Genomic DNA, 14,810 nt, shown 5'->3' on the forward strand with positions numbered 1-14,810 from the left:
GAACGGCGAGTTGAAGAGTTTAACTGCTTTATAGATCTTTTAATTGGTATAAATAAGGTTCAAAATCCTACAGCATAGGAAATCATAAATATCGATTTAAGTAAAAACAGTACTATCAAAACAAAAAAAAACACTGGACTTTAATCGAAAATACCGAATCTAAATTTCTCAATAACATTTTCCACAGAAAAATATTTAGATAAACACATACAACACAGAAAAAAGAGGGGGAGGAAACATTCGGGCCCACAGGTTTGGCATCTACTAGGGCTGGCAGAGATGCAGTGAAAGATGGCTGAGTACATTCCCAGCCCTGGCAGAACAAATGGTGCTGTTGTTTGGGTTCAGGGGAGCTGGCCCTCAGAAAGGGCACCGCAGGAGGGAAGCAGAGGGGAGGGCAGGCTTGACAGGGACAGACGAGGACACTGGAGCTGGGTGGCCGGGTTGCATGGTTCACACAATTTCAGCTTCGACAAACAGAATGGAAAAGTTCTCCAGAGAGGAAAGATTCTGGGAAGAAGCCATTTTTATCACACTATTGAATGATTGTAATCCTAGGATTTTTGGCAAAAGTAAACTGGAGGAATTCCGCTTTTGATTAAGTGTTTCTCTTTTCCTTTGCAAATAGACAAGTTGGGCTGAAAGCCATGAGCGTAGATGAACTTTGCAATAAACTAACTACCTTTACTTTAGAAATTCAGTGTGTGATTCAGAGCAGAGGCAGCGGTTATTGCTGGACATGGATTACCATCAATGTAGACCAAGGTCTTAAAAGCTATGGTCTCAATCCTGATATCTTAATCCTGATAAATAGATTATTGAAATAATTGTTAACTAATTTAGTAACTGATTAATCGTTAGAGTGTACAGATATTCTGGGCAGTAATTAACTGTATAAAAATGCATACATTTTGAATTTAAGATATTAAAAAAAAACAAAAAACTTCTTTGTCTGTAAATATGTTCCCAGAACTCCTCAGGTGAAATAGTTTTAGCTTTGCCTGGTTTAAATTCTGTAAAAAAAAAAAAAAGAAAGAAAGAAAGAAAAGCAGCAAAGTATCTGTGATACCATTCCTACAGCTAAAAGTCCTACAACTAAAGCCACATTTCCAGTGCCCCAACAATCCAACCTGTACATTTCTAGACAGCTAGCAGAAAGAAGGGTGATTCATTTTTACCTCTCATAAGAATGATTCAAACAGCTGTATTAAAAATTGCTTTTCTGTTATAACTTTAAAAAATCTGTTAAATTATGTCCAACACCTTTGTTTTAAATGCTTTTATTCCAGGCCATCAAGGATCTCATATCACGTCATATCTAGCTGCAGCATGAGGATCGATTACAAAAACAGCCAAACATTATTGTCTTATTCCATTCATGTGGTTCAAGAAAAGAGAAAAGAAAAGAGACAGAGTCACCTTCAGGGTTTGAGAAGTTTCAATAAATTGTATTGAATTAATCAGAGTTATAAATCAGATAAGAGAACATGTAACAACATGCTTCCTATAGGCACTCAAACAGTGAAAATGCAACATCAATGTTGTTATTGTCGCTGCAAAAAAAAAAAGATAACGTTCCGTTTGATGCGGTGAAGTTCAATAACTCCACGTTAAAATTTATTTTACAATAATAGTGTTATAGTATTCTTTCTTGTTGTCATCCTCTTGGAGGGGGGTAATCCAGATCACAGGAAGCTGGGGAGGATTGTCTCATGTGGCAGAGACAGCCCAGGGGATTCATCTGTCAACTGTTGCTATTAACACACAAAACGAGCTGGAACAGTTATACTGCCCTATGCAACACTCTGAGGTGTCTCTGGCAATAATTTCAACGAGTTAGTCATAGTCATAATAAAGACGAGGTTGCTCAGAACTAAACACCTCAAATGATTTAAATTTGCAATTACATCAGACTGATCAAGAAGTTCTTATCCTTATTTTATCATTATTCCTTGCACTTTATCATAAGTGACTAAAGGTAGTCAAATTATTAGGGCTGTAATTTATTTTTTAATGCCTTTGTTTGCTTTTATCCATAAGTGGGTCCCAATAGAAATGTCAACAGAATTTCTGGGCAAAAACCCCCCACCTCCACGCTCATCTTTTGGGGTCTCCATCAGACGTGAAGAATGATCCAATGATCCAAACAGTATCCAGACATCACAACACAAATAATTTGAGTAAACACACATGGTGTGATGAATCAATGATTATACAAGTAGTGTAACCAGAGGCAGATCACATTTTCAACCCGTGGAATGTGTGGGGTCCATGTGTTCCGGCCAACTGAAAACAACAACCATATGCAAGCAGACCACACTGAAATTCTGTTTAAACATTTTTAATTTGTGTCTAATCAAAATGTACATGACAGTACTAGCCTTTTTGAAGTTGAAAAAGATGTGGAGAAAGGTAAAAGGCATTCAGATTCATAGAGTAGAAACCAATAGTCAGTATGGTTCAGTAATCCCTGTAGCATGACACGTTATCTCGCTTGAAGAATGTTTCAGATAAAACTCCGGCTTTAATCATGCCCAGGCGGCCTTGTGGCATTCAGACACCTGGTTTCCAAATCCTATCGGCAACATATCTTCATTTCTGGGAGAAATTTGTCAGAGCCATTAAGCGTGTCTGCACACAGGTTGGCTAAATTTGTTTACCAGGTTTTCAGGCCATATGAGAGTAAAAGAGTGCTGTTTCTGATTAAGAAGTGGATTACATCAGGACAAACTGTGATATTTGTTCAAGATGCTCAGCACAAAATCATCAACAGTATTTTCTGTAGCTTTGTTGGCATTAGTATGGTGTTGGCAGTAGAATTTTGCAGCTTTTGTTTAAGTGATTGCCATTAGCGATAAGTGCAGAAATTTGGATGAGCTCCACTTGGGGCTTCAGAGAGACTTTTAAAAAACTGAAGCAAAAGCAGAAATGCTCCAAGTTGACCTCAGATGTAGCAACCTCCGGGGAGGAGTGGCTTCTATCATGGCAAAACTGCAGTGATTCACAAATGCTAGAAAGCTATTTGACATGTAGCAAAACTTGAGGCCATAACTAAAAAGTAAAAAAAAAAAAAGATGTCCAACTTTGTCATTCATTTTATCATGAGTGCTTACTTAGCAGTTTAATCAAATTGACAAAAGCATGCAACATGTGTGCTTAAATCTATTTGTACTTCTAAATGAATTATTTAATTGACATGAATAGCTTTCCTTGCCTCTGAATGAACTATTCAATTTATTATGTCAGATCCCTCTTCAATTTTATACTTGTAATCTAATCATTTGGTACCAATTTGATTAATTGCTTATTAGGCTTGTGATAAGGATTTCTAAAGAAAACCCCTAGTTGAAAATACTGACCTCTTGTGTGATTTATTTAGCTGTCCACAACTAAATAAAGATTTAATCAAGATTTTTATTTGACACATGATTTACAATAATTGCGGCTGTTTGAGCCAAGTGACAAATTTTAGCAGCCTTCTGTTGGTAAATAATATTTATGGAAAACTTGTAAACACGTTAAATTTCTGTAAACTCACTTCTGTAAGAGTCGCTTACTTACAGAAGAGTTTCTTTTTTTTAATAAATTAAATGCACAATATATAGTTCATCCTCCAAAAACCAAATGACAGTTAGGTTTTGTCATTTAAATATGAACCATGATTTACCTGGATGAAATGTAACCTCTCCTTTTATCCACGTCACTCTGAGATATCAGAGAAGCTGTTAGTTTACAGAATGGGGTATTCCAATGTATAGCCTAAGAACGCGACAATGGTTCCCAGATAATTTGTCAACAAAAATACATTGAAGAGGTCCCTGCAGAGGACCAGTGTGGAGACATTTGATTTTTGAGAACCGTAGATATTGTCAAGACTCATAAAACTGCAGCATCCCACTGTTAAATGATCACCAAGTAGCTAGAGCGACTGTGGGTCAACTGGAACCAGTTCACTTATTCACGCCTTCAGCTGCATTGAAGTCTAAACATAAAAAAATATTCAAAAGTTCCAACTTTGGAACAGATTTTGAAAGCGGCTATAACACATCCACAGAATCAGTACAAATGTTTCATGGCAGACGACTCCTTTTCAAACCCCAAAAGGTTGGGTACAATGAAAAACGATAAAATGAAAAGTATGAAATTGCAAAGGCAGAAAATCCCCAGCAATTCTGTATATAATATAAATCATCCAAGCCGCCATATAGTGAAATCTTGTAAATGATTTTCACAAATGAATTATTTCTTAAAAATGAGCAAACCTGCGGTAAAACTAGGTTTGTAGTTCTCCAGCCTGTTATCAAATATTACTTTTAATACCATCAATATTACAATCCAGTAGTCTTATTAATCAGCAACTTTCAAGTTTAGGCTGCATAATATCACATTTAAATAGAGCTTGTTTTGCTTTTCAGGCCTTGAATTTTTAGATTGGCCACCGTGGAACAAGGTGGGATGTAAACAAAAATACCTACGAGTTTCTTAGTTCAAACATATGTAAATAATTTTAGTTAAAATTCTTCCAGAACAACAAGATTTTTAAGACTTAAAACCAGATGAGGACCTTATTAAGCCCTTTTTGACTATACGGTGATGCTTTATAACCCAATTATAAACCATTTTGGTAGATAGGTTACAACTTTTCTTAATTACATGCACGTAAACTTCCAAAACATTTACTGCCCTCACTCCTAACCTCGTAATCCTTAGATGTGTTCGATAGCTACATCAGATAAGGCAGTATTCCAGTTCACATAAAAGAAATTGCTTGCCGATGCAGATGAGCACCTCCCACGCAGCTACCTCACTCTTCTCCTCGCTCCTGGCAGAGCATACCAGTTTCCACCTGGATGGTCTTCAACTATGTGCCAAGAGGATATCACAGCAGCTCCATATCCTCTGTGTGACAGTGTAATTCCCTCTGCCCTGCAGCAATGTCTGCAAAACTCAGACAGTTTACATGTTCATGTAGCTACATTGCACTGGAGAAGAGAGAATTGCCAAGTATTCGGTGCATTCATTTGGTTTCTGGCTCTGGTGAGTTTAACCCCGCCAACATGCAATAGTGCAAGTGTATAAAACTTAAAGGGCAGATCTTTTTCAATAATTCAAACAAAACAATGTTTTTAACTGCTGAAGTGTAAAATAACAATAAAAACTATATTCAAGACTTAAATTTGTCTAAATATATTATCATACCAAAAAGAATGCAATATATGGAAAGGTATCATGTTCCAGACAGAATCCACAAATGTCAACAAATTGAAAAAAAATGCATATGATAATGTCATATTGGATTTCACACTTGATAATCGTGTACAGAAAACTAGTCAAATTCATTTCAGTCACTAAGATCAAACATTTTAATTAAATCTCTTGAAAACGAGCCCAGTCCTTCAGATAACTGACAGTTCTATTGTTTTGTTTAAACTGAGATGAAATGTAACACGGTTTCAGTCAAACACTGCAAAGTATACAAAGCCGCAAGATTATTAAGGATTGCAAAACCCCCTCTGGATATCTGCCTATTGAACAGACGGATAAAGAGAAACTGAAATAGACCTTGAATGGCAATATCTGAGGAAAGGTCATTAGAATATAAAAGTAAAAAATATATATAACACGTTTCTCAGCCACCATCTATCAGCAAGGTCCCATCTATTTTCCCAAATGTCCATTAGTTGCATAGCTGAATGAAATTTCACATACCAGTTTGGATTAGCAGCATAAAGTACTTGAGTGTCATTTAAAGTCACAATAAGTCCCGGCTTGGGTCCTACACAATCTCCAAGGCTGCACAGCATTAATAAAACAAACATGGCTGGATATGTCCTCACCATTATCCAGCCACTGTTCATGTGTTTTAAAATCTAAATTAAGAAAAAAATAAAAGCAATATGTCGCTAAAGTGTCAACAGTCAGCGAAACCCATGCAACCGGCCAAATACTTCAATGTGGATTTTTGCTTAGATTTATGACCTGAGCCCAACCTGAAGTTCGGGCGTTGTCGGGCTAGAATTACTTGCTTGATGGTCGGGTTAGGCTGAGGCTTCTGTGACGCATTTAATAAACAAGCAACCCATACAGTACAGAGAAAACCAGATGATTGAGCAAACAATATATAACTGTGTGTGTTTAAGTATTGTTTATTTATCTCTTTCAGCAGTAGCAATAGTTATGACTTTCTTCTTTTAATTTAAAGCAACTACATTGTGAGAAAAATTTTTCTTTACCTTCTGAAAATACTTTGATACTGGAGGAGTATTTTCTCCAGGTTATTACACTCTTATATTGGTCAAATATTGGTCCAAATTAGTAACTTTACTTTTGAACTGAAATACTACTAAACAGATTCGAAAGCCTGTCAACTACTGAAAATAATTTTTGAAGTCAAATTAATTGAATGACCAACTCAATACTTTACGGCCAGACTTTTACTTAATAGATTTGAAAACATTTTAAAAAATGACTAAGTTTTTATTTGTAAATGCTATCAGACAGATAAAAAGACACAGTAATACATACAGTATGTTCACTGGTTTCTAAACCGATTCTCTGTCGCACTGTGCACCAAATGGCCCCTCCAGCCTGCACTCCGAGTTAAGGCTATCAGACAACTAAAGCTGCAAAAGTAAAATGACCTAGTGACTGGTAAAGCTCTTGGGATAGTTTCTGTCTGGTTTCTGGGATCATCTATCACTTTGGAGTCTGGACTATAACACACCACTGTTTGCAGCCACTGTTACTTGGCTGCAAACTGAGTGAAGCTTAAACCTAAACCTTTACACCTAAAAGAGAATACTACTTAAAACAACAAACAGTGTCACATGAAGAAGCTCTGACCAAAAAAAAAAAGAGACAAAAAACTCTAGTGAACAAGTCTGCATTTTACAATTTTAAAGGGGAACCTTTTAAAAAAATTATAAATTTAGCTCAGAGTTTCTGAGAACACCCGTAAGGCAGGGTTTCTCTTAGATCTCCATCCATTTCCACACAAACTTCATCACAATCCAGCCCACCTGGCCTTTGGGTCAGCAGACGCACCGATTACCAACAAGTCCTTGACACAGGACAAATCTTAGCGCTTTCATCTGTGTCGGTGGGTTGTCCTTCAAAGCCTCGTTACAGGATTGGCGATTGCCAATTAGCACAATTAGCTTTTGGCAAGCCGCCGAGGGCATCACATGGCACCAGCTTTACGCTGATGTTACCTGACAAGCCGGCAGATCTATTATAGCTGCTATCACAAGAGAGGAGATGTTTGATGAATGAATGAGAAAATGAAGATTTTCAGAAAGCAGTTGATGGCTTAAAGTATTCAAGGAGTTTTCATGAAATCACTAATGACAGAAGAAAACTTTGCATGATGAAGTTGCAGGACATTTTACTGACCAACGGTATTTAACTGAAATCAAAGAAGCAGATGCTACTAATTTAGGAGGGGAAACTCCGGTCTGAATGTCACTGAAAAGACAGATCATAATCTTAAGGAAGAGTTGGTCTTGTAATGGGCCTGCTAGGTTTAACTCATGGTTTCTATAAAAAGACATAGTCATATATCCTCCGCTGTCATTTGCCTTTTTTAAGTCAGGGTCCAGGCTGGTTTGTGAGGCTCAGACCCCTAATGTTTTATCCAGGATACCTGATTGAGGGGCTCCCATGTTAAAGTCTTTTGAAGAGATGAAAAACATAGTCAAATAAAGTGACTTTATTGGGGGAAATCTAACCCAAAGGAGGATTCCCTGTATTTAGAGACAAAAAATACTATGTGGGTATAGTACAGTAGGACAACATCTGGAAGTAGTTGTAGCATGAAGAAATGGAAACAGTGTGTAAAGCTGTAACTTCTAAGGATGTATCCGAAAACACTCTTGACATGGTTCTAAACATGAAGTAAGGAAGTAGATTTTGTGAAAATTTTAGTTTTCTAAATACTGACCAGTTTGGATAGAGAATTCAATGCTCCATTTATCAGTGGCCCCATATTGTCCAATGATTATTTGCATATTTAATTTTAAAAAATGCTAAAAACACCCTGCTGTGTCAGTGACTTTAAACATTGGTTATGCTGAGGGGAGTGATTTTTTTTCAGTGCAATTGGCATGCGAATAGTACAGGAAATTGTAATACTACCAAGTTATTGTTGCAACATTTTGGTAGCATACAAGTCAAAGACGTTGTGCATATTTGTTATATTTGTGGTCTCTCTAGGCTGTGGCAGAAGTTTTTGCTATAGCTAAGAAACCGTTTCTGCTAGTCTCACCTTTTTTTGACCAACACATCAGTTCCTGTAACCATCTACCAGTCTGATTGTGGTTGGAGGAATGTTGGCCTCAGTCCTCACCATCAGCTGTGAGATGCTTAAAGCATTTCTCATATGTACAGCCTATTTTAAACAACCCACACTGTCTCAAAAGTGTAAATCTCTTAAGTTTTGACTGTGAAAATGACTTCCTATTTCCAAATTCTCAACCAGTCCTTGGTGGATTTACTGGGATGTCATCCAATTACATTTCTAGCTATATGATTAAAAAATTATATAAGATTATTTTCCAAAGTTGCTTTAATTTAAGATTCAACTGCCCAAAGAACATTATTCTATAGGTCCTGATTTTTGTCTATGTTCCCTCAAGTAAACTTTTGTTTTCTTCAATTTTTTCTTAGAGAGTTTTCCTTCTTAAACACCTCCCATGGTGTAAGTGAAAACATGTACTTTCACATAAATAGTAGCGAGAACTTCCTGTGGGTCCTTTTCAAGATTTTTAGGGACTTTTAATTAGCATCTTGCAGTCTGCTTTCAAAGAGAATATGCTTGGATAGCTGGACATGGGTATATTGGAGTTCTGAATCTCCAGCTTTAGACTATAATTCACACAATGGTATAGTTGATTTCAAAATTCTTCTAAGACCTCATTAAATATTTTACCAGCCTAACAGCTCCAGTCCTCTCCAAGCACCTCAGAATATGAAACAGACATATGAATGGGTAAGAACTGACGATGGAGTGAACTGACCAGAACCATCTGAGGCATTCATTGGCAAGCATATTGTTATATCCCTTTAACGGCTTTACAGACTTAGGAAAAGAGCACTGTATCTTTTATTTATCCATTAAAAGTCTCAGTGAGATTGAAAACTTTTTTTTAGAGAACTGGCAAGATTATTTTCTAGCAACAAATATTTTTTATGAGCATGCTGATAAAAAAAATGCTCAAATGCATGAAACCATACATACATCTGAAAGGTGAGGATAATGAGGCCTAGAAAATGAGTACAGTAAACAGCTGCAGACAGTATTTGGCTTTTAGAGGCCGCTCACTCTAAAAGTACAAAATGTTGAGCACATCTTAAGAAAAACTATAACAAGCTCAAAATAAATTAAAAGCAGCTGTCCATCATTTTCTCAGCACTTATGTCACAGCTTGAAAAGGCTGCGTTCATACATGCCTGCCACACAGAGGTGGTTTAAGAAAAAAACAGAACAGTGAAAACCCTGCGGCCTGGATACAATTGGCGTGTGGATGAAAGAGAGCCAGACGATGGGCAGAGAGATAAGCAGAAGGGGATGTCTAGGGCACTGATGTTCCTCCACAACACCCATTCTCATTTGCAGCCTTGTGTTTCCCTTAGCCCTCTCGCTTTTCTTCAGCCCGTTCAGGGTAATCTCTGTACCTGGCTACAGTTTCTAAGGTAACACTACTCAAGATCAGTATCTCCTCTCAAAACAAGCAGCCAGGAAGTGTTCCATCTGTCATGATCACAATTCACCCATTACAGTGGGATTCTTCGTCACAACAAATTCAATTTTTATTGTTTCCTTCCCAGAGAATTTGTGGGAGTTAAGTATTTTCTTTAAGAAAAAAGCTTTCCAGCTGAAGACAGCGAAGAAGTAAACCGCAGGTTCTATGTATAAAGTTACTCACTTGTGGTTTAGCCGGAGTGCAGCTGCATACCTGAGGGTGAGCTGGAAATCGACCACAAAGCAAAATGCTGTGTGTTTGAGGAGAAAAAATTTTCTAGAAAAAGTCTATCAGTGTGAAGTTGTTTGATTTCCACGGATGTGCACTTCCATGCAAAAATGAGGACATCCGCACAGCTGCTCATGGACAAGCGTGTTGCAACACACCTTGTCTGACAACACTCAGGCATATCTGGAGGTCTTAAAGAGGAGACAAGTTAAAAGAGTGACTTAATTATCTGGCTTGAATATCAAAGACTCTCAAACGAAAACATCTCCATCTCTTCTACACAGGCTCTTCCTGCTGTCATGGTATGTCTTCTCGAAAAACAGCACAGAAAGGGAAAAGTTCGCAATCTACATGAAAGTCTCTGATTAATCGCCATCTCCAACACCTTATCATCAGCTGTTATTGTACTGGGAATGATAGATCCTGAGAAAGGAAACCATAATGACCACAATAACCTGTAATACACAACTGCAATTTGAAGCAGAGAAGCAAAAATCAAATGGACGGCGGCTATACATGCGGGTTTCCTGATAAAATCAGACATTTATGTGCAACCAAAATTACATATACATATGGAAACATATGTACAAGAATGATATAAGTATTTTCCTCCATTACAAGTACTGGCAAGTAACTGATGATTTGCCTACAATCAGTTATCCTTGTTTTCCAAACCTCTCCGATTAAGTGTAACCCAAACTGAAAAATGAGAGGACAAAGCACAGTGAACGGTACTTCACTACTGAATTTGTCTTATGCTAGACCTGAAATTGATCCACTACATCCTGCTGCATGTTGCAGCATAGAAGCACAGCCATTGTATGTTGATTTGATCAACATACAAATGAAAATAATAGTTTCCCACAAGAAAATTACCTGATCAGTTGATCAGTTAAATATTACATGTGATATATCAATTGGCAACAAAATATTTTGGACTACTCAAATCAAAATCATAACTTTTCTTGGGAGGGAGGTCCCAAAAAAAGTTGAGATCTCCCTCAACTTTCACCTGCATGAAGGTGAACATGATCTCTAACAATTCCTGAGACAACAAACAGTGACAGTCTGACATCTTTATTTCAGAACAAGAATGAACTTCTTTAGCAAAACAATATATAGAAGCATGTCTATTGAATAAGAACAGACTGGCCAGCATACACTCCCCACATACATCAATCAGCCTCGGACCTTTTGCCCTGTGGCTGTTACCCAAAAGTGGATTGGTTCAGAGGTCAAACCCCAATGTGGAAGTATTCATTTGGTGTAATACTGCTACTGGCAGTATTTTATGAGTAGAATGTGTGTGCGGTTTTATTTTGAAAAACCCATAAGTCTCTGAATGCGTCCTTCAGTGCAGTTGTATTGAATGAAGATATGGAGTGAAGGTGATTAGAAAGGAAGTATGTGAAGCATGTGAGTTGATAAAGAGGAGGGAGCATTCAATCTGTTGTTGTTGTACAGTAAAATATTACCATGCTGCACATAAAGCCAAGGACAAAGATTTTCTTAGACATCCAATGGTGTGGGTCTCCACTTTCTATTTCACATTTTCTACAGTTTGTGGGCATTAAGTGTGAAACATAGCAAGACACAAGGGCACAAAGTACAAAGAAAGGATGCTAGGAAGCCATGAAGATAATAAAGATAAAGTCAGGAAGACAGGTAGAACACAAAAACGGATTGAAAGAATCTTGGGAATAAGGAATAAATGGTACAAATAAATAAATTAAAGACAAAAAAGGAAAGGCTTTAGAGAGAAAAGAAATTAAGGAAGCAAACAAAGAAGTACACAAGGAACAAGTAATTAAGAACAAAGGGAGGGACGAAGAATCAAAGGACACAATGAACAAAGGAGGTATGGAAGGAAATAATATTTAGACATCAGAGAGAAAATAAAGTGTGAAAATACAAATATTTTCCCCATATTCTTATTTTTTTCCCCAGACCTGGAAAATACTGACATTCCAGCCCTTTCCAGACTGTGCAAAAAGCCAGACCTCTACTGTAGAGCAGATGTGTATAAAAGGTGCAGTCCGTCTGTCTTGTCACAACATTTAGTTAGAGCCCAGGGAACAGACACAGCAGTTATCCTCTGAAGATAAGGATTATATAGTAAAATAAACGTTAAACCTTCTTTATGGTCAGAGTTAGACATTTGCATGATGCTCAAAGGAACTCTTAGCATTAAGAAACAAAGAAAAACAATCTTAAAATGTCTTTATAAATTATCTTTGCAATCCTTCAAGCTATAAACCTAGGGAAAGCCAATCTCTAGATTTATGCTTACAAATGGCATCTTGTTCACAAATGTGCACAACCATGCACTGTTTCGTGGAGCATGTCCAGTCATTTCAGTCAGTTATGCAAAAACCCCAATTCTGTAGCAGTCTGCATGTGGCGCCCACTAAGCACCACATGCATGTCCCAATAAGCAGGGACAGCAACAAGTCTGAAAGTTTCTCCTTTTTCACAAGTTTTTGCAAGGTTAAACACAGAGGTAGTAAATATTTCAAAATGGTTGCTAGACATACAAATGGCTAAATAGTTACACATGTGCCCGATCTTTGTATTTAGAGTTGAATTTGGAATGTACTCCATCTATAGACTGTTCTTCTACTACCAAGTGTTAAATACATGCAGATTTTATGTAAAGTTTAAAATAAGGACTGCAGTTCCTAATCTCAAGAGAAGGCAAAAAAGAGAAAAAAGCCAAGAGGCCATTTCTCATGGCCAACAAGACAACTGCTGTGCCAAGGTATAACCATGAATTAAGCTGGATGATCAGGAAAGGCAAAGGTTTGAACATATATAAGTCGGCCCATTACAAATACAACAAAAAACTCAGATATTGCAGTAACGGCGCTGTAAAATAAACATATTTGATTTAATATTAAGTATTTTGCCGGGATCTCTACATTTGAAAACAGGTGTGAAGTCACACATCCTCCAGACTCACTGCAATGTCTCCGTCTCCACTCAAGTAGAAAAGCTTGCTAGCCCCCCACCCGAGTTTCAATACAGCATCCCCACTCTCCTGATAGTTCCCAGTCAACATACACCCCTGTAACCCCTACCTAAAAAACAATCCTTGAAGAGGTCAACAGAGAGATTAAGACCCTTCAAATGGGGTCATGGAGATCAATGATCAAACAGAGGGTGAGGACCAGCCCACCATGACCCCCCACTCCACCCACTTCATTTCAGAAAGCCTGATAATAGAGACAAAAAGGCTGGCTAAATATTACTTCCCCACATCATGATCCAGCCACCTTCTTAATCTCTGAAGGTGGCCTCGTCCTTAGCTGTCACTGACAGCTTCGGTGAGGGCAAGTCAAACACGCCTACTGGGGTCAAATCTCAAATATTAAAAGGCTAAACTCAATCACATCAATAGATATATTATGAATACTATGAAAATATGCCTCATGTGTGTATCCTTCACCACATTAAAAACAAATCAAACAATCAACATATTTCAAAAGAGTATTTAAGACTTAAAAGAAATGGTAAAACATAAGTAACTTAGTAAATGTTTACAGATTAAATACAAAAATGTAAAAAGTTTTCTGCTTTGAGGATCCGAGATTAGACTAAAAGAAGGTGCAAGCACTAAAAGTACAATTTTATCAGCTCTTTAATTCACATTTCTGTACACAAATGGATAATCAAGACCGACTGCCTATAAACACACTCCACTGAGTGAGAGTCAGTAAAGAGAAACATCAGGGCTCAACTACCAATCAGTCAAAAGTCAAATGACTGCAGTGGTTGAAGTTTTTTTCTTTGCTTTTGGCTCATTGTCAACAGTGATGTAAAGACAAGAAGGTGAAGTGTAAGCAGTAATTTCTGCCAGTCATACTGAGATCATTACTGCAGAAGAATATCTATTTGATTAATACCCATTTAATGTACTGTTTGCAATGCAGCACTGGACAGTAAGGAAGAAAGAGAGAGCGATTAAAAGCTGGCAAATATAAAGTTTTCCAAATGATGCATTCTGAAAGTGAGTCAATGGCACAAGAAAATGTCAAGGAGACTTGGATTGGTTAAATTAGTTTGGAAGCGTCTGAAAGACAAACATATAAATCCACCACATGATACAAAACCTGTAGAAATTTTATTTTTATTTCATTTGCAGTAAACCTAGCCAAAAGTATGCAATAATAAAACACAAAAAACATTGGCATGTCCAATGATGCTACATTTCTTTTTCTTTTTGCAAAAGCAACCGTAAAAAGGAAATATTTTGCTATATGTTTAATCTGATCATGTAATTCAAGCTGTAATTCCAGAGAATGAGTCTGACTTTGTCTCTCCATAGTCCACCACTTTTAACTTCTGTAAATAATCACTTAGGTCAATGTCTAGATAAAAATGATTTATCCTATATAAATATTTCTTTGGATTAAGTATATGCTGACATTATTTTGGAGTAGCCAAAATCTCTCATTGTTTATATGTACATATCCTGCTTATGATGGCACACTGTTGCAGGACTGTACAGGGAAAAGAAGCAAAAGATATTACCTTGAAAATGAAATCAGTTTTTTGAAAATAAAAATAAATGTTAAGTGACTGTACAAACAAACAAAACAGCCCAGACCTAGGTGATTAGGTGATCATTATTTTCATTAATAAATAATACACAACACTATGTATAGCCTTACTACAGAAAAAGCTAACATTCGCAGTCTTCTTTATCACCGCTCTAGGGGGTACACCAAATAAGCAGGAAGGTAAATGAATGCTGCTCCTGGATTGGCTGCTTTGCATAAGTCAGCTAATAGTATGTCAAGAGCATTGCACCCAGGTACTTTGACTTCCCAAGTTGAATTTTCT

The 14,810-nt window shown here is 37.1% G+C and overlaps 1 protein-coding gene across 3 annotated transcripts in view; it reads right to left on the minus strand.

The window, feature by feature from the left end:
* Positions 1-14,810, minus strand: part of arl15a (ADP-ribosylation factor-like 15a) — a 112,036-nt gene that overhangs the window by 33,920 nt on the left and 63,306 nt on the right. The window contains exon 5 of one of the 3 annotated variants that reach the window (XM_032578233.1): positions 1,421-1,754. The exons of the other annotated variants lie outside the window; for them this stretch is intronic. Within the exon in view, the coding sequence (XP_032434124.1) occupies positions 1,686-1,754 (69 nt within the window). The 3' untranslated portion in view covers positions 1,421-1,685. Of the gene's footprint in view, positions 1-1,420; positions 1,755-14,810 lie in introns of those variants that run through there. 3 annotated transcript variants of the gene reach the window in all.

This window comes from Xiphophorus hellerii, chromosome 12, assembly GCF_003331165.1.
Source record: "Xiphophorus hellerii strain 12219 chromosome 12, Xiphophorus_hellerii-4.1, whole genome shotgun sequence".
NCBI classification, from domain to species: Eukaryota; Metazoa; Chordata; class Actinopteri; order Cyprinodontiformes; family Poeciliidae; genus Xiphophorus; species Xiphophorus hellerii.